Here is a 21,061-nt window from a genome sequence, read left to right as displayed (position 1 = left end):
CCTAACTAATGCAGTGGCTACCGTAGGCACTGCAGCAGCCGAATCTGCTTCGGTTCTAACTAATGCAGTGGCTACTCTAGGCACTGCAGCAGGATGTCTGATACCAAATCGGATATTTAAGGTGGCCTCGTTGGGATTGGAGCTGGTTATGGTCCTGGTTCTGGGTTTGGTAGTGGTTCATCAACTAGTTAAAGGGCTCTCTAGTTGGTCCTAAATAAAGTTTGGTGTGAACTTTGAAGTGAAGTTCCTGTTTAAGTCTATCGATGTGTAATGTATGCTCAGTGCTTTACTATGAATAAAGGACTTTGATCTCCTTAAACAGCCAGTTTGAAACTTCCTTTGAAAGTTAATATGTACCGTCATCCATTGAACTTCTCGATGGAATAAAACAGCCCTGATGTTATATTTCCGACGAGCCAGCCTGCATGAAAAGACACCCATAAATTTCTATTGATTCCTCGAGCGCATGACGAAGCCTTTATGGCTCTGTATAAGACCTCAACATTGAAAACAGGAAATTTTCTATTGGCTGGACCAAACCAGATAGTGCAACAGGTTGTCCTGGCCCTTCTGTTGCTGATGGTGCTGTACCAGATACTGATATCCAATGGCTTGGTGGCTTTACCTGTTACTGTTAGAGTTGGAGACTTTGCAGTATCCATCATAATACTACGGCCGATCTTTTTACCATTTTCTTTTGGCTTGAAATTATGCTGATAGAGGAGCTATGCCAAAGTAAAATATTACCTACTTGCAGATTCAATTAGAAATAGAAAAGTACTGACATATTGCTTATATACCAATTGTATTGATTAACATTATTTAGTTGTTGCATTGACGATGATACAGTATACCTGATTCAATAGAATGGATAGCCATATGCAGTAGATTTTACGGCTAGAAGACAGGATCTGATCTGTTATCAAAGTTTAAGGGCTTCAGGGATATTGAGGCATCTGATAGTCTTCCCATAAGGTTTAGAATTTACAGTATTTAGAAGGCCAAGTTTCAAACATGGTGTGGAACTGGCATCTGGCTTTACAAAATTGAAAAGAACCTCCACGATCTGCTCTTTGTTTCCCTGACCAAACCGAAGCCCGCATATTTTGCCGAATAAACTCAATCCTACAAATATAGACTTCAATTTGAATCCACATGTTTTGATATAAAATCCTTTTTTGTAACCCTTGTCCGTACTCCAGCTTCGCATTTGTTAATTAGATCAAGTGGCTCTCATGTCTTCTCCCAGTCTTTGCACTCTTCTTTTCCTTTTCCCTTCTCTTATCAGCAGCAGGTGCTTTTAACATCACTAAAATCCTCGACTCGCACCCGGATTTCACCACATTCAACAACTTATTGATTCAAAGCGGAGTTGCGAGTGAAATCAACAAGAAGCAAACCATCACTGTCCTCGTTGCTGCCAATGATAAAATGTCCTTAGTTTCTGGCCAATCGACAGATGCAATTAAAAAGGCCATAAGCGTGCATGTGATACTCGATTATTATGATGCATGGAAGCTCCAAAATTTACCAACTAAAACATTAAGCCTCACCACACTTTACCAGCAAAGTGGGAAAGCCCAAAACCAACAAGGTTTCTTGAATGTGACTCATGTGGGCAATGGTCCAGTGGCTTTTGGATCAGCTACTCCAGGTTCTAACCTCGATTCCACCTAGGTTAAAACGATTTCGTCTCAACCGTATAACATTTCAGTATCGCAAGTGAGCGATATGATAAACGTAGCCTCAAATTCAACTACCCCATCTTCCCCTCCTTCGCCAACACCCGCGGTTTCCCCAAATACTCCACCACAACCTCCTGCTGCTTCCCCTCCGAGGAAGGCCCTAGCAAGAGGTCCCAGTAGTAAGGAGTCTCAAGCTGCATCCCCTCCTAACCCAAGCAATGCACCAGTTTTTTTGCTAATGGTCCAGGTTCTGAGAATAAAAATTCTGCTGTATCTGTAACTTCTGGGAATCATCTTGCTTCCATCATCCTTATGGTTTGCACTTCGGCGTGGTTCCTGCTAACCATGATTTGAGTAGATAAGACGAGAGGGAAAGTTTGGGTTCTTTTCATATTTGAATTTTTGGTTTGTACTCACCCTACCATAATGAGATGTTCCAATTTTTCAAAATGCTGATATACTCAGGCTTTTGCTTCTTACTTTTTTTTAATTGCAAACTGAAGAAATGAATGCCTGTTAATCATCGTCATTCGACTCCACAAATCTCAATTCAGGTCAAATCAATTGCAATCTTCACTTTAGCCTGATGATTAGATGGCAAAAAATGGCTCAATTTTCAAATCTTGAGAACGACCAAATACTCAGTGTAATGAAGGATTAGGCATATGCAAGTGGGACATGTTTTTTAACATGGAATTCTGGTTCACAGAACTTGACAAACATTACAAGTTGAATCATGAAGATAATGATATTTAATATAAAGTATTTATTACACTTATTACCCAATACAGAAAAATACTTTCTTATTAAGAAATACATAAATTATATTTAAAACTCAAAAACTTAAAGTTAAAATTAGGGATGTCAATGATAGGATATGGATCTAGGGTAGGGTACAACATTTCTCATCATAATATTCAAATTTTTATATTATACTCATTTCGATATTTATACTCAACGAATATTTTAAATTTATCCTCATTCTTATTCTTGTGTGTATTTAATGTATATGGGTAATCTTTATACCCATACTTATAACTTAAAAAAAATAAAAATTAACTTTTATTTTTTAATATTTTTTATTTTTATCTTATATATTTAGGTAATTTTTTATTAACATATATATTTTTTTAATAAAATATATTAATTCTAATTAATTTAAAATAATAATTTATATTATTTAATAAAAAAATCTATTTTTTAAATATATATAAATATATATAGGATAAAGATACAAGTACGAGACAAGTAGTATATTATTTGTCTTCATCCTCATATCCAGTAAAAATTTAAAATTATATCCATTCCAATCTTATACTTACAATATAATACACATTTTCATCCTTATACCTATAATATAATACACATCTCTATCTTTATACCCACAATATAATATATATTCCCATTCAAATAAAAAATTAAATTCTCCATTAAGTATAGATAAGATTAACATCTTTAGTTAAAATGTCGTTTTAATAAATTTATAAATTTATAAATTTATTTTATTTATTTTATGTAATTATTTATATAAATAATAAAAAATAATATCACCATTGCACCTGATCAAAGCTATTATAAGTACAAAATGTAGGATAATTTTCTTTCATTCCATTTTCTTAAAATTCCAACAGAAACCTCTATGATGTAGTTTCAAAACTCTAACTTCTAACTACTAAGGTACCTTTTTAAAAATTGAATCCTCTAATTGAAGAGTCAAGATAATTTAAACATGATTATTTCTTCGTATTAAACATGATTACGCTTCCTCATTCATTTTAAAGTACCAATATCATCGTAGATAAGTTATAATTCATGTATGCATTTGGATGAGAAAGAAATTAAATATAAAAGAGAGAAATTCTCTATGTTCAGGGCATGATAAAAGGATTCATATGTAATTTTCCCATATATGAATGAAGTTTTTATAGGCTGAAAATGAAAAGAAAATTTTCTTCTTTAAAGATAATATATATATATATATATATATAATTAGTAGGCCTCTTACATCTATTTAGACCCTTAGTTTGTTTATTTAATGTATTTATTAATTTCTTTAATCAATGTATTTTTTTATTTAATTTACTTGGTTAACGTAAAAATCATATCACATACACAATTACTCAATTATAATTTAAAATTATTTCAAATTCATTAAATTTTTTATAAAATTCATATTTATAAATGATGAATTTTTATATAATTTTTATTTTAATTACATAATTATAAAATTGTAGTAAAAAAATGTAATTACTCAATTATAATTTAAAATTATGTAAAATTGATTAAATTTGTTTATAAAATTCATATTTATAAATGATGAATTTTTATATAATTTTTTATTTTAATTACATAATTATAAAATTGTAGTAAAAAAAATGTAAGTGAAATGCTTATAGAGGAACATGCATTTTTTGTTTTTTTTTTCTTTATGCTTCTATTTTCTTTTTGGAATGTCTTATTAGTATTTAATTTTCATGAAATTATGACATTTTTAAAAAATAAAATTGAATGAAAAATTTAAGTTTTTTTGCCAATAAATTGAGTTTTAACATATGCTTTTTTTTTCAAAAAAATATATGCCTTTTAAGTCAAAGGAAAAACAATTTTAAGGTTCTACACTTTTTTAAGAAGATAATGTGACTTACAAAATAAAATAAATATATAAGGATAAGAATTAAGAAAAAAACATAAAGAACATAGGTTGTAAATAGGAATACATATACATCAAAGTAACGCATGCACGGACCGTCATTTCCTAACAAAGAAAAATCCAATTAAAATAAAATAAACTTACCAAAAAAATTGGATAATGAAACAGATTAAAATATAATTAAAAAAAAAAAAAGGCAAATGCATTGTCTTTGTTAGTAGTGGGAAGAAAATGGCAAAAGCATTGTCGTAAGATATATTTCCTGAATTAGTAGAGCCCTCCGTAAATCCTCCACTTCTCGCTCTCTTATCCTTTTCTCTCCATCCTTTTTTCGAAAGGGAAAGGACGATTCGATCTCAAGCAAGAAATTCAAGAATTCCTTAGATGTCTTCAGAGAAGGTGCATGTTGAGCACTGTAAAGGCGTCAATGGCCTCGATAAGGTCATCTTAAGGGAGATTCGCGGTTGCTCTGCTGAGGTTTTCGCTTTCGTACTCTTTCTGTGTCTTTCGTTTCTCCGATCTCTCGTTTGCGTTTTCTTATCCGATTATTCTTGTATCTGTTTTTTGGAACGAAATGATTGTTGTGGTTTTAGTTCGGAATCTTCAAATCTGTGTTAAAATATCAACCGCATTGTAAAAATTACCGTTTCTTCGAATAGTTTTGCGTGATTTGTTCAGTTGATTTTTGTGTTTATGGATTTGGATCTTCCGATTACTTTGCTTGTCTGTATAATGAAACTATGATGATTTAATTTGTAAAGGTTTTGCTTAATAAATCTTATGATGATTCGTTAAGTTTGCGTTGACTTTAGACTAAGAAGAATTCAATCTTTCGTCGTAGTCTTAAACAGATAGAATGTTTTTTTATGGTGAAGAGAAGGAGAAATACGATATCAAGAGAAAGGAGCCTCAAATGTATTAATCAATTGGACGAAATAGTACGAAAGGTTCTTGTGAAACCAAACTTGAGGTGTAGTTTTAAGCACATTTTTGTTGAGACGATGGGACAAATTATTTGTACTAAGTTTTATTTTTTTGAAAACTTTCCTTCTGGAACATTTTTGTTGAGATGATGCGAGAAATTATTTTACATATGAGAACAATCAAGAGTGTTTACAGGACGAGTACTCGTAGGGTTCTTTGGCACATTAAAAACTTGTGATATGTTTTAAAGCGGAAAGAGTTTATGCCATTTGTAAGGGATGTTTTAGAAATATATATAAGATGCTTTAGAACATCTTTCTTTTTCCTTGTTAGTGTATACCGAGATGCATTTGTGCATGTGCAATTTCTTTGATTGGTAAGTCATGATAGGAATGTTAGTAAGATTGTTATTCTATACACTAATGAGGGAGTTTAAAACATCCACAAGTGAGTTAATATGCTTACCACGTTCCTATTGGATGATAAATAATGAAGCCAATGTTGAATTATTAAGTTAACATATGTAGTTAAATGTACACATGATGATCAATTAAATCAGCTTGTGGAGTTTCCGAACTCCAATGCAGGTGTATAGAAACTAACCAGTTCCTAATAATCATGGGAACATTTCACCTTACCTTTTTTTGCTAATGATAAGAATTAGTCTGAACATGAATTGGTTTGTTTGAATATGTTCAATTTTGTTGATTTTTTTTCTTATATTAAACATGCTTAAAAGTGAAATTACTGTTCTTGAAATCCTATTTCATGAATTGAGGAAGTCATGAATGCTACTTAATATAGCGCTTTTGTTCTTTCTTTCCTCCACCTCCTCTTCTTCTTCTCTTTTTAACCTGAAAAACTTAATATACACTTAGGAAACAATCAAAATTTCTTGTATTCATTCTACTTTCTTTTTTCTTAAACAGGTATATCTTTATGGAGGCCAAGTCACTTCTTGGAAGAATGAACTCGGGGAAGAATTGCTTTTCCTTAGTAGTAAGGTATCCATTTTAGAATTATTCTTGTAAGAAGCTGTTTAGCTTAAGAATTTAAATGAATTAAAGTTACCTCTTCTCCTGCTATTAATCATCTACCTTTCATAGTTAGAGATGGTCTCAGAATGCACATGCAATAGCTCATGGAATAAACTTTACCACATTGTTGGTGTCAGAGCTGTTATCATTTTCTCCCACTTAGGCAACTAAATGCTAGTAAAAGTCCCATTGATTTTGCAGTGTGGTGATTAATTACTTGCAAGTTATAGTATTTTCTTAGGTTTTTGGTTAACACTTCATGCTACTTCTAGGTGAAGAGGTTAGTGCTCAAAAAGTACTTTTGAAAAAAAATGAGTTGTCAGTTAGTTTCAGAAGGAGGGGAGTGTCAAAATGACTGTCACTTGTACGTACCTTTTGATATAAACGAGGTTTCTAAATTTTCTGAAACTACAAAAGAATTCCTAATTGAAACAATTGATCTATATTGTTTTGTTATAAAGGAAGAAAACTAGCAGTTTGAATGGATCTACCTAATTTTATGATTGCCCTTTCATTTAATAGTGTCTGCTTTCCGCAGGCTACTTTTAGGCCTCCTAGAGCTATTCGTGGAGGTATACCAATCTGTTTTCCTCAAGTATGTGCTTCAATACTTTTATCTGTTTGTTTTTGAAATTTTTCTATATTTGTTTCCAAATTCAATTGTTTGCTCTACACAGTTCGGAAATATTGGTTCTCTTGAGCAACATGGATTTGCAAGGAATCGAGCTTGGAGTGTTGATCCTAATCCCCCACCATTTCCATCAAATATTTCTCACAGGACCTTCATCGATTTAATCCTCAGGCACTCTGAAGAAGACGTGAAGATCTGGCCTCACAGGTGTGGTACTCAACATGAATTTTGATTTATTTAACACAGCTCTTAAATTGGCATTTCAATTCAAAGCTCTTCTTTAAAGCAAAGTTTTTAAACTAGCATGAAATAACTGCTGTCTGGACCAGATTTTGATGCTTTTTATGTCCTCTATAAATTTCGTGTTTTTGTCATAAAAAGAATTCTCTAATTTATGGCATTAGGTTGTGTGCTGTTTTAGAGTTAAAACATATCCAGTTTTAAAATCAATCTTATATGTGCTCTGGTACTGGTGTGTATGTGGATTTATGGATTTTTTTTGGCCAATGGATTATTGGATTGACTAATTACATTTGTGCGTTACTTGTCTGTGTACGTGGTGTGTACAATTAGGGTATTACCTATGTGTGTGAGATTGTTACTGAAGTTTTGTCATTTGGATTAAGGAATATGCAATTATGTGCAGGTATGAGTGTCGGTTAAGGGTAGCCCTGGGACCTGGAGGTGATTTGATGTTGACATCTCGCATCCGAAATACAAACTCTGATGGAAAGTCATTTACATTTACATTTGCCTATCACACCCATTTTTTCGTCACTGATATCAGGTTAATAAATTTATCTTGCTATCTTGTGTTTTTTAGTCATGAGAATCTCTGCATTTAAACATGGTATTATACATTGTAATTTTACCAGTTGTAGGATCTTTTAGTTAACAATGCTGTTTACCATTTTTTTAAGTCTTGAAAGCAGTGTGAGATGCAATCACTGGTGAACATTCAATGATGAAATCACCCTATATGAGATCAAAAGCAGGAGTATAAATATGAGATCAAAATTGTGCTCAGAACATTAGTGGTTTACTTACACATATGATTTATGGTCATGCATGCTACAGTCTTCTATGTGCTGGGTATATGGATTTTTTTTATTATTTCACATAGATGTTACAAATATTCTTGTAACAGATTATGATTTTATCTCGAAATGTTGTCTAGCTAAATTAAGTTATGATTAGAAGCAAGTTCTATTTGGTTCACCTTTTAATAACACGTTTATGTTACTGATGGAATGAAAAAATTGTTTTCTTTTTAAGTGACAAAAAAAAAAAAACTCTGTTCTAGGTGTTGCTATTATGATACTTTGCTAGGACAATACTCATTCTGTGTTTAACAGTTCTTTTTCTATTTACTTTTATTTAGTGAAGTGCGGGTAGAAGGACTAGAGACACTGGATTATTTGGATAACTTGAAGAACAGAGAGCGGTTCACAGAACAAGGGGATGCAATAATATTTGAATCAGAAGTTAGTGTCAATTTTTTATAAGCAGGCTTATTATTCCTTGTCCTTTTAATTCTAATTTGTATTTTTTGTTTTATTTTTACTGTCTTGTTGATGAAAAAGGTGGATAAAGTATATCTCAGTACACCAACTAAAATTGCCATCCTAGACCATGAAAGGAAGCGAACATTTGTGTTGCGAAAGGATGGACTTCCAGATGCTGGTGAGTTGATTGTCTCTATACACTTCCACGTTAATTTAGAGCCTTATGGATGGGTTATGGTAGAAGGTGTATTATAGATAGGAGATAAAATCATTTTATCTCTGGTCCGTGCTTCATTTTGGAAGTTAACAACTTTAGAATCAGTTGACATGGTATTTGGAGCGACTAATATAACAACATCGGTTTATCTGTTTAGTATTATGTTTACCAAAATTCTCTTTATTACTTTATTTGCCACGTTAAAGGATTGTTTTCAATGACATCCTTCCCTTCCGACAAATCTACCTTGATTGAGATTTCCTTTTCAAAGTAGTTCTATTCTTTTACCCTGTTTAGAAGCAAGGTTTCTCTGAATGGTATATGGAGGAAAATTTACTTGCATAACCTGAATTTTGTAGAATGAAGGACAACGGGCTTCAAAAATTGAGTTATATATGTAGCTGTTAATATAAAGTCTTATATCTAGTTTTGTATTATTCCAAGAAAGCTTTGGTCTGATGCTGATGGAGCTATGGTCTTGGTTTTTTCATTTCAGTATGCATACAAATGATGTTTGAAACTGTCAAAGTTTCATTTGTAGCTCTAATTGAACTATACTACTATATTGATTGCAAACAAAGCAGCCTAGTTTTGTTTTAGTTGTACAACATTTTGATTGGACATGTTATAAATTTACTGTTTACTTAGGGCTGAAGATGAACTAAATTATGCAACTGAATGGTTCATTTTACATTATCAGATAAGCATGTAAATCGTGGTTAGATGTGTCACTTACAGTTTGGTTCCTATATTTTTCAGTCGTGTGGAATCCCTGGGATAAGAAAGCAAAGTCAATGGCTGATTTCGGTGATGATGAGTACAAGCATATGCTTTGCGTAAAGGCTGCTTGTGTGGAGAAGCCGATCACCTTGAAACCTGGTGAAGAATGGAAAGGAAGGCAGGAGATTTCAGCTGTTCCTTCCAGTTACTGTAGTGGACAACTCGACCCACGAAGAGTACTATTTAGTGGTTGAATACTGGCTTTTCCTTGGGCATCTCTTGTACAGTTTAAAGACAGCAATTGGGTTCGCACAGCCAATTAGGCCTTCTCCATCCAACTGGCTCCACGGTCGATTAGCCAACATTAATTGCAAATTTCATCCAAAGGTATGGTAATTTTGCAAATTCAGGTTCTTTCCATTATTTTATTTTCCAATTTTTTCTCATTCCGTTTAGGGTTTAGTTACTAGGAAATATTCCTTTATTTCATTTTGAAGTGCATTTTCTTATTAATGTAGTATAATTTCCCTGAGAATTGTGCAAGCGATATATTAGAGTTTGCCAGTTTGGTAATAAAGTTCTTTGCTTTTATTTGTGAGATTATAGAAGATCTTGGTTGAGATATAGTAAGGTGTTAAATTGTTCTACAATATTTTTAATTTAAGATGAGAGTTGTCCTAAGCATATATTTTGGGATTAGAAAGGAAGTTTTCAGCCATGTACTGGCAAAAAAAATACAAACTCAAAGCATAGTTGTTAATTTCGTTTCAGAACCATATTGATTGATACATTTTAGTTATATTAAAATAGGATATATTTAAGAATAATTTTTCATATCAAATTTGATACCGTGTAATTTCATATGTTTTCCTTAGTTTTAGTTTGTTTTGATAAATTTTGATGAAATAGTATGTTTTGACATAAATGTAAAATATATTTTGTAATTTTTATTTTTTTTTATTTAATTATTTTTAATTTAATAAAAATAAAATTAATTGGTAAAATAACTTTTAAAAATTAAGTTTTTTATTTTATATCTTAATTTTTTTTATGTTTTAATTTTTTAAACTAAAATTTATAATTTTATATGTATATATTTTTTCAAATCTAAGTTTATAAGTATTTCAATTTTTTTAAAGAAAGTAATTACATTCTTTTTATAAAGTTTAACAATTATAAAGTTATGGTTAATTTTTTTTATCTTTTTATTTTTATTTTAATATTTATATGAAAAAAAATTATTTAAATATTATATGATCAGATTAAATATTTAAAAATATTATAAAAATTTTAGATATTATTTTTTATGTTTTTAAATTTATTTATTTAATTTTAGAATATATTATATATTTATTTTGTAAATTATTAATAATAGTATAATGTGTAAATTTTTGCATGTTTATAAATATATTTATATTAAATCAAAAAATTCAAAATAATTGATATTAATATATATATAATATTTTTTAAAAAAATTAAAATATTATTCAATACGAAATTAATAGTCGTAACTCTAAAAGTCCTCTCTTATTTGAGACATTTGGCATAGGCCATTAACCAAAACCGGCAATGTATACTGCGATCATTTTTATACAATTATTACATTTCATAAAAATTTTTATTTAATTCGTCCGACGGTTCAGTTGATTGTTCATATATTTTCATTTTCAAAATAAGTTTGAAAAGCTAATAAACTTAAAAAAAAAAAAAAAAAAAAAAAAAAACCTACAATCATGCTGCTTGTAGAAGTTTTGTTCCAAAAAATAAAAACATGGAATTGCCAAAAATGAGTACAATGTTCGAAAATTATTTGCTATCGGTACTACCAAATCCTCAATTCCCGTGAGTACCTACTCTCATGCTCTTTGCGTGTACAACGCCCTCCAATAAGCTCTACACACGTGTTTTTCGCATGCTAAACTCAAAGCGTGTGTTCACTTTCCTTACAATGACCTGAAATTATCCCGAAGTTCCTCCCAAAATATATGCACAGAGTAATAATATTAATATCTACACTATAAAACTTGAAAAAAAAATTAAAAAGAACAAAAGATGAAAGAATCATAAGAAAATCGTTCAAATTGGGGTAATATGAAAAAATCTTTGATTTCAAACTCAAAACCTCTCATAGAGTATTGGAAAAGAAGATTAGATGAAAATGTGTTCAAATCGCAGCAAAAATTTATAGTCAGAGAGAAATAGAAAGCGAAGATATAACGACAAAGAAGCTCGAGTTCGAAGGAAGATAGCAAAACGATATTTTCTTTTCTTATGCGGGGAAATTTTCTTCCACTTTCTCGAGCTCCAAACAGGTCAGAGCAATAACAAAAAATTTTCTTTTCCAAAATCTCTCTTACTTTCTCTGGAATCGCATATCTCCTTTGCAATCTCTGTTGTATTCGATTCCGTATGAAATTCAAACTATAGTTGAAAGGTTGGCCATGAACCCTAAATTCTTTGTTGATCCTCGTAATAGTATTTTGCTTTTTGAGGTGGTAGTTTGCTATTAGTTTCTATATATTGAATAAAGTGGGGATTTTCATGAAGTGGGTTGAGCTTGTTTTCATGGATTTTGTGGCCAAATCTATTGTTGAAGAAGAAACATAAAGGAGGATTTCTTTTTGTTGATATGGTTCAAGTATGGCTTTTTTTTTTTTTTTTTGGGTTGTGATTTGAATTTTATTGATGGAATTTTGGAGGGACAAAGTTTAAATATTTTAACTATGTGAAAGCTTTGCTCTAGGTTGCAGAGATGCGTTTTATATTGGTGTCTATGGGTCTTTCTGGAGTTAGTGGAACATCTTTAGTAGGGTGATGGAAAGTGGGTTATTGGAAATGGAGCAACGAAACCCTAATTTAATTGGAGTTTTTGGGGTTCAAGGAAAGTGTATGTGTCTGCCTTTTCTGGTCAAATATTTTGGTTATGGACTTTTAGGGTGAAAAATGCAACCACCTAATCAGCATTCGCAGATCAATCTCATTGAGTTGAAAGCTCTGTTAATAAAGAGAATTGGGCCTGAGAGATCGAAACAATACTTTCATTATTTGAATAAATTGTTGAGCTTAAAGCTAAGCTAGGTTGAATTCAATAAGGTTTGTTTTCGTGTTCTTGGGATCTGACTTCCAATGATATATGGAAGCCAGTGCAGCATCATCAAGAAATATTGGACAAAGCAGATAATGGAAGGGATGTTTTGCTTCCCAACCCTGAGAAATTAACTTTAACAAAGGAATCAGTTGATGGTTTTCTTTCTGAAGATAGCAGAGATCAAAGTGAAGTATTGGTTGTTAAATATGGAAAGGAGTCATTTGCTAGAAGTTCATTGCAAGCACCACATGGAATGCAATTATTCTCTGGTAGGTTTTCTAGGGCCTGAAGGGCTTTGCTTTCTGCAAGAAGTGCTAGATATGCCAAGTCATATGGTGGATTGCTTGACTCTGAGGCACTGAGGGAACGCATGCAACAAATTGCTGCATTGGAGGGCCTTGGAGGTGTGTCAGTGGACTGTGCCAATATATTGAACAATGGATTGGATATCTTCTTAAAGAGGTTAATAAGGATGGGCATTGGGTTAGTAGGAACCAGGCATGGATGTAAGTTGAGAAAAAACAACACAGTCAAGCACCATTTGTATGGGAAGCTTGTTATTGGTGTCTCAAAAAGTCACCATAATCAGGTTCAAATAGCAGTTGGAATTTGGAAGGGATAGATGAACAGAGATCCTATAATCTGATTTCTTTACTTGATTTCAAGGTTGCAATGGAATTGAACCCACAGAAGCTTGGAGAAGACTGGCCAGTGCTGTTTGAGAAGATATATATGCATTCATTCTAGGAATAACATTTCAAAAACTCGTGAGTCTATCAGAGTAATTGATTTAGTAACTTCAAGTTGCAAGGTTCCCAAAACGAGAAATAAGTTTTCTTGGGTGTCAGTGATTTATTGGATACTCTTTTGTGGCCTTCTTGATCAGGATGCTGGCTTTAGGATAAAGCTATGCCCCTTAAAAGATGAATTGGAAGAGGGCGGAGTATTATCCATAATACCATACTTAGTGGCTAGTTGCCAACCAACCAAGAGGGATAAGGAGAAAAGCAAACCCATTTTTCGTTGCCCTGTTGTATCTCTAGCATAATTTTTGTTCACTTTGTTTTTCTGTAATTTATATAGCCCATGAGGGAAAATTTTGTAACTGTTTTGCAGGAATAATATCTTTAGCTTAGTAGGCGGACAATTGCATGATGTAAAGTTCCAATGTATGTACTTGCAACACTTAAATCCAGTTGGAATCTTAATATCTAAAGTTATGCTCACACGACCATTCTTGCTAATTTTACCTATAACTCTGAAAACTTTTCTGTGAACTAATGTCATATTTGATTGGATTGATCTGGGAATTGCTGTATATTCACTTATATAACCTATTATTTCTCTCTTTTTTATGTGCTTCTTTTTATTTCTTTATGTCATGGCTTCTCATCTTATTAACTAATGAAGAGTAGCTTTATTATAGCATAATAGCTGTACTTGAAATACACAGGCTCATTGATATTGACTGGTGAAAATTAAAATTTTCATCAGATTTATTCCTCTTGCTTCTCATTCTTCAGCTTATATAATGAGTTAGAGAGACAAATATCTACTCCAAATTGCTCTGCATGTGCCAACCACTCTTTGATCTGTTGGTTACCAGCCCTTGTGGTAAAGCATTCAGGCCTGGTTTCTTCTCATATTCAGGTGTGCATGCCTACTCAATCCTGAGAGTAGATAAAAGTGATTTTTGTTCTCCTTTTATTTATGTGGATTGTCATTTAGAAGCCATCGAAATAAATGTTGACAGCAGATCAAGCAAATCGAGTGCTAATGACATGATATCCTATAAAAATTCACTGCCATTATGTGTGATGAAGCTCCAGTTGGTCATGATTTTTTAGAAGGCTCCTTGGGTTTCTTACTTCGCCGTATTAGTGATGTGGATTAGTGATGTGGATTCTTAAAGGGTGTAAGACCTCATTTCTCACAGTCATATAATCACATTTTCCTTGTTAGATTTATTTTGAGACAAAAATAGCAAATGAAGATCAATCTCCATGTCCATCTGTGGCTCCTGTCTTTTCTTTCCGGATGTAAAGAGACATCCATTCTCAGTACCTTCTTTTACATTTTACTTTATTTAGGAGAGAACTTTTCCGGTAATTTGGTTTGAAACATTATCATGGTACATATACCCAAATATCTTCATATGCAGTGTATGACTTTAGGCATTTAGGGTGTATCAACAACTACAAGTATACTCTTACATGAATTTTTTGGAGTGTATCAATGATGCAGTTGATACTCTCACTTACTTAAGTTTCTTATGCTAGTGTATGGGATTCAATTTTTCATTTTGCATTAGTCATCTTAAATTGCTTGTAATGGTTTTTTTTTTTTTGTGTCACGGGAATTTGTTCTGGTGACAAATTTATTGAGTAAAGCAATTCGATTCATTAATGGATGAAAATCTTTCTGTTGTTTATCTCCCAAAGGTGACCTGCTGATTTGATTTCAGATACGTGGAACCTTTCTTTCATTAATGGATTTCAGATATAAGTCATCTTATATTTCGATTTGAATATGGTTGTAACAGCTCCGTACCAAGCCACTGCAATGTCGGCAGCCGTCGGGTTCTAAAACTATGATGCCAATGTCAAAAGTTGCAGGAAACTAAGAACACATTATTAATTATTATTATAATGGTAATATCCAGATAGTCTCAACTTAGGCACGATTTGCCGACAAGGATGAGGATGAACTGTGGTTAGACGACCATACAAAAACTCTCCAGAAAGGTCGTTGCTTGCGTTTGGGATTGTTAGCTATCAGCTCGGTTTCTGATCTTCTCAGCATCTCCCACATCACCTGCACATCTTGGTATCCACAAGTTTGTACATCATCATGAAGCTTCAAAAGCCCAGGAACTGCATGTCAACAACACCATCCATCACCATGAAAAAAAAAATGGTTAGCAAGTAATCTTAATTCCTCTTCGATCATATTCTACAAGGGAAAAAACAATCCAAACCACAATCAAGGAATATAAGTAAATGCAATCCATGATTTTTTTTTTCCCCTTTTTTGAAGCCTAAAGGCCTATTTAGCATTAATCTCGATGCTCTTAGGATCAAACAATTTTAAATAGGCTAAAATAATAAAAAAGCCTTTACATTTTATTCTTTATTTAAATAAATTTGTACATTTTTATAGCATATAAATAAATTTTAAATTTTAAATTTGTATCCAAATAAATTCTTAATCTTTTATTTTATACTTAAATAAACATTTAATATAAATCAATTGTTTATTTAAAATAAAAATTTATTTGGATACAAATGAAAGAATAAAGGTTTATTTCAATATAATAAAAGTATAAAAGTTTATTTAAATAAAGTTAAATAGCTCAATGGCTTTCTTAGTATTTTAGCATTTTAAATATGATATGGTGATATAATATAAAAATGATTAAAAAAACACATAAAACAAATAAAGTTTAAAATTAAAAAAAAAAAAAAAAACACTTATAGGTTTGGTAAAAACAAAAAAAAAAAAGAAACATTTAAATTTGGTAAAAATAAAAAACATATATTTTGTATTTGATGCATTGATAAATATTATGATATGATAATTTTCATATTTTATATGTTTTAAATATAAAATAAATATAAAATAATAAAATATGAATATACTAATTGTCATAGTGGGTGGTCCGGAGAACAAATATAAGTTATTGGCCAAACTTTTCCACTATCTTTGTGCTTTAAAAAAGAGTGATTTATGTTATTTTCAGGCCATTGCTAACTTGAGCAAAAAGTGGCGCCAAGGAAGATATGTTGATCCCAGCCTTTCGGCTGTGCGCCATCGGTTACCACAGAATACTGTATTGAGTTAAGCAAACCTTTGCATTGAGAAAAGTCAAATTGATTCTTGTTTCCTTCTGCTAATCAAAGAAGATGTATGTATGTTTGTGCTTTTCCTTGAATATTTATTTGCTAGTCAGTACAAATAGCCCCAAAGGAAGCTATCTTTGATTTCATAGTGGACATTATCGGTTTGGGTTTCAGCATATTAAAACTCATAATTGAGAAACTTAAACATGCTCTTGCCTCTTTAAGTGGATATAGGCATAGCCCACCATTCATGGGATCTTTCAAGCCATGTTTCCTTTATTTTTATTTGCATTAAAAAAAAAAAAAAAAAAGGAGGTCATCGGTGCAATATGAATATACCCTTTTGCAATAATGTTGATAATGATAACAACATGGTACGGTCATCCCTATCATTTTTTTATTTTTTACACTTAATATTGAAATAATTTTTACAATTAATAAATAGCATAATTTGTTCAGGAAAATAAATTATTAAGTTTTTATTTTTACATCATGATTGTTAATAAAATATTGAACTTTTTGTTTTAAATTCAATCTCTAATAATTTCAAACAATTTCAAATATATATATAAAAAAAAAAAGTTTGAGGAAAATGGAAAACTAATCCTATTGTGTGAATACTAAAAATAAAATTAAGCAGAACTTCCACAAAAGATTAGATGGGTAACTTTCCTTAAGATCTTCAATCAACTTTCCCGGACCTTTCCTTTTTTAACACTTTAATTAATTTTATTTATACTTAAAAGAGGATTTATTGTGTTTATTAGTAATTTAATTGTCGTCAAAATTAAGGATATTTGATTTGAGAGTTTTAATAGGATGTGGCATTGCATCATATCTCCTTTGAGGTGGGCTTTAGGAGATGTATTTATCATTAAAGGACTAATAATTATCTTTTAACCTAATCTTTCTCATTAAGTGACTTCCAAAACAAGATTTTTTTTTTTATGTGGTTAATTTCTAATAGATGGGGTCATGGGCCCCTAACCATTCTTATGGTAGAAGAAATGTTAAATATTATTGTACTACTTAAAATGTTTCTTCTTCTTTTAAAGTAAATAAAGACTTTTTATTTTAAAAAGTATTTGAATCATTTTTAATAAATATAAATGTATTAATTACTGAATTAAATATTTAAATACATAAATAGTTAAAATTTAAATATAAATAAGTTTATATATTGGAAGATTTGATTTAATTATCAACGCATACTTTTTTACTTAAAAAATTTATTCAAACTCTCTTTTCCTTGACTCAAAATTAAATTAATCTTTGCAAAGTAATTTAATTTGCTTCGTATAAATAAGTGGCAATGATTATTTTGACACTTTTTTTTTATTATAATTGAATTGTGAACTAAATGATTTAAAATCTCAAGTCTATTTCAATATTACTATGTAAGAACTCATTGGTCGACATAACTCTCTTATCTACAAAGGGCCTTCCATATTGCAGCAACCTTGAGGTGATAATTGACGTAAATTAAAGAAACAAAATGACAGAGAAATTGTGAATGATGAGAAAAAAAAAAAAAAAAAAAAAGGAAGGGACCACTTTATTTAGAAGTAAACACAAAAAAAAAATTCAATAACAAAGCAATCAAAGAACCATTTCTTTACTAGTAAAATTCATGTAAAAAAAAAAAAGAAGCAGCTGCTTCATCTGGAATATAATAAAAAAACAAAAAACAAAAAGAAAGGGAAAAGGTTGAGAAAGGAATCGAAGAATAAATTAATGTGGGTTTCTTTTGTCTTTACTAAAATCTTAAAATTCTGTTTTCTCTCGATATTAAATTTGGATGTGAAAATAAAATAAGAATTGGATTAACAAGTGTCTGTAAATATTTATTAAAGTTAATTAAAATACTATTCTTTTAAGAATAATAGTTTGCATTTAATGAATTATTTGCATAATAATATATTAATTATTACCTTGACCAATATTATTAGGTACGATAATGATAATAATAGTTTGTTATAGTAATAAATTTGAAAATAGAAAGAAGAAAAAAATGCAAAAATTTTTTTATCAAAAAATGAAAAACTCTTGAGTATTGATGAAGAACAGTTTTTTTTTTTTTTTCTTTTCTCTTCTCTTTGTCTTGAGCAGTTGAAATAATTTATATCATAATAGTACTCCTTTGAAACTCGAAGAAAGAATAATACCCATAACAAAACAAAAGGAAATTTGAAAAAAGAAAAGAAAACAAAGCAGAGTTGAAAATTTTGCTGTCCTTCCATTTTTTTTTTCTTTTCATAATTATTACAAGAAGAAGTAAAGGGGAAACTCCAAGAAAAAATCGTGGAAAACAAGAACATTAACAGAGAGAGAGAGAGAGAGACGAGGAAGGAAAACGCACCGTTTTTGCGAGCTTTAACACGAGAAGAAAGAGCAAACCAAACGCGTCGAACAGGGAAGATCATCTTATGCCACCAATCCATGAATTTTTCTTTCACTCTAATCTTCTTCTTGCTAATTTTTTTCCTCCTTCCTCCAAATATCCTAAACGCTATCGTCTTGAACCCGGCCAGACCTCGAAAACAGAATTGAACAAAACAAAATAGAGAAGAAGAAGAAGAAGAAGAAGAAATTAGGGAGGTTCGGATATAAGCTTGGAGTTGGAGTAGCTTAGTAGTAGTAGTAGTAGTAGCAGTAGTAGCAGCAGTTCCACCATAAACATAACAAATCAATCAATACAAACTTAATAGAAATAGCAGCAGATGAAGTTTGGGGGTTTTTTTTTTTTTTTTTTCTGAAGGAAAAGCGAGTTTGTATGTGAGGGTGGAGTATTTGTATTACTTCACCAATTTACTAGGAGAGCAGTGAATGACAACGGCCACCGACACGTGACCAACATATATAGGTGATGAAAGAATGGCAGAGAGAGAGAGAGAGAGAGAGAGAGAGGTGATTATTTTTTATTTCTATTTTTTTTTTAACTAAAAGCTGCTTTGGTTTGGTTTGGACAATAACAAGGATACGCAAGTTTGGCGGACCAATTTTACTAATAAACAATAAATCCCTTCACATTTATTTATCTTATTATTATTAATTTATTATTATCAATTTCAATATACCCTAATTTTTTATGCAAAAGAATTTATAATTTAATAACAAAAAAATTGTCCGTTCTGTTACTTAAACTCTAAATTTATCATATATTATTTTTTAAAATTAAATGAAGATCCAAATTTATATGCTCTAATTTAATTAATAGATTATGAAGCGTATGATCTGAATTTTTTACAATCCATCTTATCATTAGATCAGATATTATTATTGGACGGTTGGATATTTATGTTTGCTTTTGAAAAGTTAGTTTGGAATATTGAAAGTGTAATATTATACAATTAAAGAAGATTTTTTAATCTAAACTTTAGTTTGAATTTGAATACAAAGAATAATTTTTCATGAATGTTCAAATAAGGGCAGATAAAAGTGAAGAATATTAATAGGAGTGAAATAATTGTAAAATTTTTCAATGAAATTTTAAACGATACATAAATTTTATTACTATTTTCATTTATGTTATATACAATTTATGATGAATTACTTTTATTTCGCGTATGTATACTATTACTAATATTGAAAATTTGGCATAAATTTATTGAATCAATGAGTTTGATGGGATAAATCAAAAAAATTATTTATGAATTGAAGTTATAAGATTTCGCAATTATATATTAAGACAATTATCTAATTCCCCTTTTAATGTTTTTTTATAAAAAAAAATGTAATTTAAAAATAGAGGAAGATCAAAAATTAAAATTAAAATTAAAATTCTCCCAAAAAATATATTGTAAAACACTATATGAAATGGAAATTTCTCTCCTCATAATTAGTTATGTAAACATGTATATTGGAGTCACTTGTAAAGTCATTTATCAAAAACTCCAATTTTGCGGTGCGTTTTGTGCATTTGTTAGGGAGCATAAACAACGACACAAAGACAGTTGTCTACTTTAAAGAACAAAAATTCGTCCTAAAAAATCCTCATTATTAAAAAAAAAAAAAAGAAAGCACCACGTGGTTTATTTTAACTGGACCTTTTCCTTCAACTTTTCTATGTACTTTGCCTTATGTCGGGACTAATTTTTATTTTACTGAAACCAATTTGACTTGAGCACTTGTCAAATTTTGATTGGTTAAATTCAAATTATGTCCAAATTGTTTGAATTGTTTAGGTAAAAATTAAAATTACTACATGACAAGTTATTAAAAATAATTTAAACTTGCTTTTTTATTTATTGGCCAGAGGAATTAGTGTCGGCAAGGACCTTGGCTACGTAGGCGTAGCTAAGGAAAGATTAATGATCAAACGGGCCTGAGCTCATTTGGACCAAGACTTTTTGGCGAATCGAATTTTGACATGTGTAATCATTGGATTCTTTTGTCTATTTAACCATATCCCCTCTTCTTTCTTTTTCTAATTTCTAAATTCTAAAACCCTTAAATCATTTTTCATTTCTGGTTTTCGGAAATCTTTTGAATGGACTGCCTTCTTTGGAAGAGCTAGAAAATATCCAATTGAATCCCGAAGTTTCAAGATTCTTTTGCATTGGATTAAAGATTTTTAGATTTAATTTTACTCTAAACAAAATATTTAAATAATAATTTACCTCAGTAAATATATATTTTTTGAGTTAATTTGAAAGTATTCTCCAAAGTTGAATCATGAATGTAACATTTTTTTTCACACGTGAATACAATCCAATTAAGTGCATTTTTTTTTTCTCCTCCGGGTACACTTTTGTCAGGGTAAGAA

General features: G+C 30.6%; 2 protein-coding genes and 2 pseudogenes across 3 annotated transcripts; 3 read left to right on the top strand and 1 right to left on the bottom strand.

Annotated features, from left to right (window-relative positions):
• Nucleotides 1-480: 480 nt before the first annotated feature.
• On the top strand, nucleotides 481-2,092 carry LOC111274191 (fasciclin-like arabinogalactan protein 14 pseudogene; annotated as a pseudogene).
• Nucleotides 2,093-4,657: 2,565 nt separating this feature from the next.
• Nucleotides 4,658-9,977, top strand: LOC111274764 (putative glucose-6-phosphate 1-epimerase). 2 transcript variants are annotated; one of them, XM_022859652.2, is made up of 8 exons: nucleotides 4,658-4,812; nucleotides 6,189-6,263; nucleotides 6,835-6,891; nucleotides 6,974-7,134; nucleotides 7,574-7,714; nucleotides 8,309-8,411; nucleotides 8,511-8,610; nucleotides 9,409-9,977. In XM_022859652.2, exons 1-8 carry the CDS (start codon nucleotides 4,720-4,722, stop codon nucleotides 9,621-9,623), a joined length of 945 nt encoding a protein of 314 aa, XP_022715387.1. In that variant the 5' UTR covers nucleotides 4,658-4,719; the 3' UTR covers nucleotides 9,624-9,977. The 2 variants fall into 2 exon arrangements, with proteins under 2 accessions (XP_022715387.1, XP_022715388.1); XM_022859653.2 differs by lacking the exon at nucleotides 6,835-6,891.
• A 2,206-nt stretch (nucleotides 9,978-12,183) lies between these two features.
• Nucleotides 12,184-13,340, top strand: LOC149511281 (uncharacterized; annotated as a pseudogene).
• A 1,726-nt stretch (nucleotides 13,341-15,066) lies between these two features.
• On the bottom strand, nucleotides 15,067-18,881 carry LOC149511280 (uncharacterized). The gene is made up of 2 exons (XM_089754984.1): nucleotides 18,656-18,881; nucleotides 15,067-15,330 (listed from the first exon to the last, which is right to left on the bottom strand). The coding sequence occupies exons 1-2, from the start codon at nucleotides 18,735-18,737 to the stop codon at nucleotides 15,131-15,133; spliced, it is 282 nt and encodes a 93-aa protein (XP_089611110.1). The 5' UTR covers nucleotides 18,738-18,881; the 3' UTR covers nucleotides 15,067-15,130.
• Nucleotides 18,882-21,061: the final 2,180 nt, after the last annotated feature.

Source organism: Durio zibethinus, chromosome 26 (genome assembly GCF_047325235.1).
Source record: "Durio zibethinus cultivar Kanyao isolate XHJ-2024 chromosome 26, ASM4732523v1, whole genome shotgun sequence".
Taxonomy (NCBI): Eukaryota; Viridiplantae; Streptophyta; class Magnoliopsida; order Malvales; family Malvaceae; genus Durio; species Durio zibethinus.
The sequence above is the reverse complement of the archived record's forward strand: the minus strand, read 5'-3'. Positions and strand labels throughout refer to the sequence as shown.

Excerpts from the sequence above, each read along its gene's own strand:
- LOC149511280 (XM_089754984.1), bottom strand. The coding sequence starts at position 18,737 with ATGGATTGGTGGCATAAGATGATCTTCCCTGTTCGACGCGTTTGGTTT. Across the intron at positions 15,331-18,655 it reads TGTTAAAGCTCGCAAAAACG|TTCCTGGGCTTTTGAAGCTT; the intron begins GTGCGTTTTCCT and ends GTTGACATGCAG.
- LOC111274764 (XM_022859652.2), top strand. The coding sequence starts at position 4,720 with ATGTCTTCAGAGAAGGTGCATGTTGAGCACTGTAAAGGCGTCAATGGC. Across the intron at positions 6,892-6,973 it reads TACCAATCTGTTTTCCTCAA|TTCGGAAATATTGGTTCTCT; the intron begins GTATGTGCTTCA and ends TGCTCTACACAG. Across the intron at positions 8,412-8,510 it reads CAATAATATTTGAATCAGAA|GTGGATAAAGTATATCTCAG; the intron begins GTTAGTGTCAAT and ends TTGATGAAAAAG.